The sequence below is a fragment of the Gopherus evgoodei genome, chromosome 2 (assembly GCF_007399415.2).
Source record: "Gopherus evgoodei ecotype Sinaloan lineage chromosome 2, rGopEvg1_v1.p, whole genome shotgun sequence".
Lineage (NCBI taxonomy): Eukaryota > Metazoa > Chordata > Testudines > Testudinidae > Gopherus > Gopherus evgoodei.
Window position 1 is genome coordinate 295,677,723 of NC_044323.1, and position 6,769 is coordinate 295,684,491.

General features: G+C 63.0%; 1 protein-coding gene across 1 annotated transcript; it reads left to right on the top strand.

Moving 5' to 3' along the window:
* The first annotated feature begins 441 nt into the window (after positions 1 to 441).
* Positions 442 to 6,426, top strand: LOC115645081 (forkhead activin signal transducer 3-like). The gene is made up of 3 exons (XM_030549483.1): positions 442 to 717; positions 4,809 to 4,913; positions 5,329 to 6,426. Exons 1-3 carry the CDS (start codon positions 442 to 444, stop codon positions 6,424 to 6,426), a joined length of 1,479 nt encoding a protein of 492 aa, XP_030405343.1.
* Positions 6,427 to 6,769: the final 343 nt, after the last annotated feature.

Sequence of the window (6,769 nt, forward strand, 5' to 3'; positions counted from 1 at the left end):
GCCCATGGGTGTCAGGCATTGACCCCCGCCAGGGCGGCCTGGCAGATGTTTCGGACTCGGCTGTACCACGGGCTGCCAGAGCCCCCCGAGGGCCTGGCCCCTGCGGGCTGGTGGGGTCCTGTAGCGCGGCTGTGAGGCCGCAGGTTCTCCCCTCCAGCCCCTAGCTGGGGTTGAGCCCGGGGTCTCTCCTCCACCAGCCTTTAGCCTCCTCCCAGGCACCCAGCTTAACAGAAAGCTGCTAATTGTCGGCGGGGCGGCCCGGCCCCTGGTGCCAGCAGTCTGGCTCCCCAGTGGGGCAGGGATGCGGATCAGCATGAGAAAGGCTTGAGCTGGAGCAGGACAGCGGCTGCCTCCCACCTGAGCCCGCCCCCAGCCCCTCCTGGCCCGGGGCTGCCCTTCACCTTCAGCGGGGCCGGGCCCCGGAGCAGCAGCGCCCGGGCCATGTCCCGGCCGTCGGGAGAGGCAGCCCCCGGGCAGAGCGGCGCGGAGACAGGGGGCTGCCCGACCCCCCCGGGGGACGCGCCCCAGGGCTGTGCCAGGGAGAGGGGAAGCCCCGGCGCTGGGGATGGAGCGGGGCCGGGCGAGGAGCCCCGAGACCCGGGCAGGACGGCGAAGAAGAAGCGCTACAGCCGGCACCGCAAGCCGCCCTACACCTACCTGGCCATGATCGCCCTGGTGATCCAGGCCTCGCCCGGCAGGAAGCTGAAGCTGTCCCAGGTACGGGCAGGGCAGGGATCCAGGAGTCCTGCCTTGATTTCCCCTGTGGTGTCCGGTCCCACAGGCTCGGGGCCGGAGGGGGGGAACTATGGGACCGTCTAGTCTGACTCCTGCATCTCCCAGGCCATGCGCATCTCCCAGGTCCCCTGCTCCGGTCTCCCGCCCCCCCGGCGCCCCTCGGAGAGCCGGGCAGCCCAGAGCCGGGGGATGGGGGGGCGCTGGGCTCCCGTTGGTACAGGGCCTCCCCCCCGAGCCTTGCACTTCTCTGGGGCAGCCCCAGGATCAATGGTGGGCGAGGGGGATGTCTGGGGCACTGCCCCTCCTCCGGGCCCGCATGCCTGCTCCGGTCCCCGGCGCCCCTCGGAGAGCCGGGCAGCCCAGCGCCGTGGGGGCGGCCGCTGGGCTCCCATTGGTACAGGGCTCCCCCCCCCAGCCTTGCACTTCTCTGGGGCAGCCCCAGGATCAATGGTGGGCGAGGGGGATGTCTGGGGCACTGCCCCTCCTCCGGGCCCGCATGCCTGCTCCGGTCCCCGGCGCCCCTCGGAGAGCCGGGCAGCCCAGAGCCGTGGGGGCGGCCGCTGGGCTCCCGTTGGTACAGGGCTCCCCCCCCAGCCTTGCACTTCTCTGGGGCAGCCCCAGGATCAATGGTGGGCGAGGGGGATACCCGGGGCTCTGCCCCTCCCCCGGGCCCGCAGCCCTGCTCCGGTCCCCCGCCCCCCCGGCGCCCCTCGGAGAGCCGGGCAGCCCAGAGCCGCGGGGGGGCTGCCGCTGGGCTCCCGTTGGTACAGGGCTTCCCGCCCCCCAGCCTTGCACGGCTCTGGGGCAGCCCCAGGATCAATGGTGGGCGAGGGGGATACCCGGGGCACTGCCCCTTCCCCGGGCCCGCAGCCCTGCTCTGGGGCCGAGCTGGGCACGATCGGGGAGGGGGGCAGGCGACAGCCCCCCGTGGGGGGAGGGTTTGGCTCCATTCAGCCCGCGCCTACTGTATATGGTGTAAATAAGCCGCGGGTCAGGGGTCGGCCGGGGAAGGAGATTAGGAGCAGCGGGGAGGAGGATTCCTCGGGGGTCAGGTGACCTGGGAGTTTGCACAGACACGGGGGGATTAGCACGTCGGGATGCAGAGCTCGCCCGACCCCCAGGCCAGGGGCTACGGGATCACAATGGCTTTAGCGCTGCCTGGGCCAGCGTCGGGCCGAGCTGCCGGCAGCCAGCGACTGTTTAAAGCCCAGAAGCGCAGAGCGCTTTACAAACACGGAGTACAAGGCCAGTCAGTATCACAGCCTGGGGAAACTGAGGCTCGGGGCCAGTCTGAGGTCCCCCAGCCAGTGGGAACAGAATCCAGGTGCCTGGTTCCGAATGCTCTGCTCTAGCCACTAGACCCCACTCCACTCACCCTAAGGGACCCTCTTCCCCCCTTGGGCATTTGCCCCCAGCTAGCGGTGCTTGCCCATACCGCCAGGGCAACCTGGGAGGGGGCGGGGCCTGGACGAGTCAGCCAATCAGCTCCACCCAGATCAGCTCTGCATCGGGCAGGGGGGCGTTAGGGACCAGATTGTACCCACATGCTCAGCTCTGCTGGGACCCCTTCATCCCTTGGTGCCCCAGCTGCCCTGCCCCATGGGCCCCAGAGCACTGTGGGTGCTGCAGGGGTTAATAGTGGGGGCTGGGGGCTTTGAGATCCGGGCAGAGGAGGTATCAGGACAGCATATGGGGGGGGGGTGGCTTTCAGCTCCCCTGGAATGGCAGGGCAGAGCCAGGGGAGACTCTCCCTGGAGCCCAGTGTGGGCTCTATGGGCTGTTTTGGGGGCTGCTGCCAGCGAGTGGCCTGGCCCTGGGGTGCTGTTCCGGCCAGTCTTTGCCCCGGAAGCCAGCAGGAGGCATCAGGTAGTCCCCAACAGCTTGCCACGTTGAGTAATCCCAGCCCCCCACTCAGGTTCCTGGGTGCTGCAGGGGCTTCTGTGCTTGTGCAGCTCAGGCACTCTGCCAGGGCAGGGACGGGCGATGGGCATTACCGGCCCTGCTCCCACGTAACCTACGCTCCTGGTGCTGTGGGTTCCCTGGGAGCAGGTGGGCGAGCTGAGCTCACACAGAAGAAGGGCGGGTTAGGGAGGAGGCCCTGGGGACAGCTGTGCACCCAGGGGCAGAACAGACCTGGGGGTGCCCTAGCACCAGCCTTTACCACCTTGTGGGAAAGGGAAGCTCCCTCTCTGAGGCCTATTCAGTCCTTGGCCCCTGCTGAGGGCTAGTTAGTGCTGGTTAGGGGGGTGGCTGCGCAGCGTGTCCCCTGGCCTGCTTGGAACAGGGATGCGCCCCTCCACATTCGGGTCTCATACACACGCCACCCAATGACCACAGTCATGATCCAGCAGGAGCCAGACAGGACCAACATACTGGCTATCCTCGAAGGGATTAAATCCTCCTCTCTGCACCATGCCCTGTGCCCCAGACTTGCTTCCTGACAGGCTACAATGCCTCCTTAAAGATGCAGGCAGCTGCAATCTGCTCCACTCCATGACCATCAGGGGCCTGACAATTCCCTGCCTGGCACCTTGTACCCTCAGTCTCACCTGTGCTGGAGGAATGCAGGGGGTGGGTGTGGGGGGGAGAGAGAGAGAGATGATGTGTCACCAGCCTGCTTTGTACAGGTGTGAAAGATGACACAAGAAAACTCTGAATGATAACTGGGAATTGTTTAAGAACACTTTGTCAGATGCCCAAAAAAGCCATAATCAAGGAGGACTGTATTGGTTAAAACACTGATCTGGTTCAGAGGAGAAGTGAAGGCAGCTATACAAAATTAAAAAATAATGTATAACAAATGGAAGAAAGGGGAAGTTGATAGTAATGAATATAAATGAGACGTTAGGAATTGTAGAAAATTGATAAGGGAGGCAAAGAAACACAAGGAGGCGTCTAAGGCCAGCAGAGTTAAGAATAAGAAGTAGTTTTCGAAGTATATTAGGAATAAAAAGAATCCTCACAATAGTATTGGTCCAGTACTAACTGGAAATGTAGAATTATTAATCATAATGCAGAAAAGGCAGAAGAGTTCAATAAATAATTGTTCTGTATTTGGGGAAAAATACCTAGATGATGGCATCTCATCATATGATGATGATAACACTCCATTCATTCCATTAGTCTCTCAGAAGGATGATAACCAGCAGCTACTAATGTTAGATATTTTTAAATCAACTGGTCTGGATAACTTACATCCAAGAGTTTTAAAAGAACTGGCTTGACCATTACTGTTGATTTTCAATAAATCTTGGTACAATGGGGAGGCTCCAGAAGACTGGAAGAAACCTAACGTTGTGGGGGTGATGGTGGACAATCAGCGGAATGTGAGCTCCCAGTGTGACACTGTGGCCAAGAGAATGAATGGGATCCTTGGACGCAGAAACAGGGAAACCTCGAGGGGGAGCAGAGAGGTTATTTTACCTGCATGTGGCCCCGGTGCGAGCGCTGCTGGGGTCCAGGGCCCAGTTCTGGTGCCACAGTTCAAGACGGATGGGGATAAATTGGAGAGGGGTCAGAGAGGAGATATGGGAGTGATTCCACGATTAGAAAACCTGCCTTGTAGGGATACATTCTAGGAGCTTGATCTATTTAGCTTAACAAAGAGAAGGTTAAGGGGTGGCTTCATCCCAGTACCTACACGGGGAGCACACATCGAATAACGGGCTGCGTTTCTAACAGCTCTGCTCTGGGAAGGACTTGGGGGAGGGCTCTGGCCCGTGCTGCACAGGGGGTCAGCATGGATGGTCACACTGGTCCCTTCTGGCCTTTGAATCTAGGACTCTGAGCCAGCCGAGTGCCAGATGCAGCCCCCAGCACTCAGTGAGTTGCGCACAAGGCCCCAGGAGGGAGGAGACAGGAGCCTCCCCACTTTGTGCCACTGCAATCTGAGGTGCCCACCTGGCTCCCTGTTCCGTGTGTGGCACAAGTGCTGTGTCCCACACGGGTCCCAGTGAGGTGGCGCCAAAGCCAGCAGCCCTGCAGTCCAGGCTGGGACAGCCTGAGGCACATTGAACGGAGCAGTCTCACTCCGCCCATGGCCAGGGGCTCTCACCGCCTGTCTCTGGTTTCAGATCATCCAGGAGATCGGCGCCCTCTTCCCCTTCTTCACGGCGGGCTACCAGGGCTGGAAGGACTCCATCCGCCACAACCTGTCCTCCAACCGCTGCTTCTCCAAGGTGAGCGCAGGGGTGAAGTGAGGGGAATGGGGCAGGGCTGGGGGAGAGAACGGCCTCTGGAGATATGATGTGTTGGGGGGGGCTGGGTCCCAGAGTAGGGGGATGGTATCGGGGGCTGGGGGAGTAAGGAGCCAGCTTTGGGGATAGGTGATGGACTGTCAGGGCCCAGGACAGGGCTTATGGGGCTGGGGGAGAGCCCATGGCTAAGGATGAGGCAGTGAGGGGGCAGGGTCAGCCTGGCAGGGGCGCTAGGCTCTGAGGGGCAAATCGGTCAGGCCTGACACACAGGAAAGCTCTTTCCCGACTTCCCAAACTCCTGGGGTTGGGATTGGGGCCTCTCCACACTCAGGGTTGCTCCGTGGGTCCCCTGCAGACCGATCCCTGCACTGTGCCCGTCTCGCTTTCCCCCTGGCAGCTGCTGAAGGATCCTGCGAAGCCCAAGGCCAAAGGGAATTTCTGGACAGTGGACGTGAGCCAGATCCCCCCGGACGCCCTGAAGCTGCAGAACACGGCCATCTCCCGGCAGGAGGCGGCCTCCTTCGCCAGCGACCTGGCCCCCTTCATCCTGCACGGCTGGCCCTATGGCTGCCAGGGGCCACAGCACCAGCCGCAGGGCACCAGGGCCCCCTCCACCAATGCCAACTCCGACAACGAGGAGAGCGGCTACCAGCTCAGCGAGGCGGCGAGGCCGAGCAGCTCCTTCACCATCGACTCCCTCCTGAGTGACTTCCAGGAGGTGGGTCTGTCCGGGAAGCCCCGGGAGGCCGGGGGCCAGCCCCAGCCCATACAGCCCCCACCTAGCCAGCCAGTGGGAGACTCCCTTCCCATCAGCATGGACCTGTGGGGCCCAGTCCCCATCTTCCGCGTCTCCTCCGGGCCCCCGTCGCTGCCCTGGCGACCCCCGGGCACTCTGGCTGCACCGCGGTCTTTCTCCTCCTCCTCCAGCAGCATCTCCACCCTCAGCTCCTTGTCGTCCGATGAGAAGGAACCTGGTAGCCGGCGGTCAAAGCAGGCGCGAGGCTCCCGCACTCCGGCCAAGCGCCCCCGGCTACTGGCTGCCCGCGAGAGCAGCAGTTCCAGCTCGGACTCCGACGGCTCTGGAGGCTGCACCCCGGCTCCGTCGCCCACGTTGGTCCCCGGGCCATGCTGGGAGCAGCTCCCCACCTCCTACACCAAGTGCGTGGCCCCCAACGTTGTGGCTCCTCCAAGCGGCCCCCCATTCTTCGCCTTCCCCTCCGTGCCGGGCCTGCCTTACTACAGCTACAGACCCCCCAGCTATGTCAGCCCGGTGTACTGGGACCTGAGGCCGGGCCCCTCGGTGGCCCCTAGGCAGCAGGGCCCTCAACTGCCCAGCCTCTCGGTGGACCTGGACCACATGGTGCAGGGCATGCCCCCCAACAAGAGCGTGTATGACGTGTGGGTGAGCCATCCAGGAGACATCGTGCACCCAGCATTGTACAGCCAGGGCCCCGTGCCCGGAAGCATGGCCCTGACCCGCTACGACTCCCTGTGATGGGCTCCAGCAGGGGGGGCCGGGCAGCCCCATGGCCTCTCGACAGCCCTGTCTCTTCAGGAGCCAGGATAGACAGGCTTAACAGCGCCTCTCGAAACCGGGACCAGCAGGCAGAGCTGTGTGTGGGTATGCAATGGTGTGGACCCTGGAGACTACAAATCCCAGCATGCAATGTTCCATGCAGAGCTGAGTGTCCGGGATGGGGGGCACCCCTCCGCCCACGGAGCCAGCTGGCAGCAAGCAGGGCATCCCGACGGGCTGTTCTGCTCTGCAGGAGGAAGACACGGATGCCATCGACTCTGGTCCTTACCCAGCGGGGAACCATCTCCGCTGCCTTTACTTA

What these genes read in the sequence shown, in the direction of transcription:
- LOC115645081 (XM_030549483.1), top strand. Translation starts at nt 442, where the DNA reads ATGTCCCGGCCGTCGGGAGAGGCAGCCCCCGGGCAGAGCGGCGCGGAG. An exon ending in GGAAGCTGAAGCTGTCCCAG is followed by an intron (nt 718 to 4,808) that starts GTACGGGCAGGG and finishes CTCTGGTTTCAG; the next exon opens with ATCATCCAGGAGATCGGCGC. An exon ending in CCAACCGCTGCTTCTCCAAG is followed by an intron (nt 4,914 to 5,328) that starts GTGAGCGCAGGG and finishes TCCCCCTGGCAG; the next exon opens with CTGCTGAAGGATCCTGCGAA.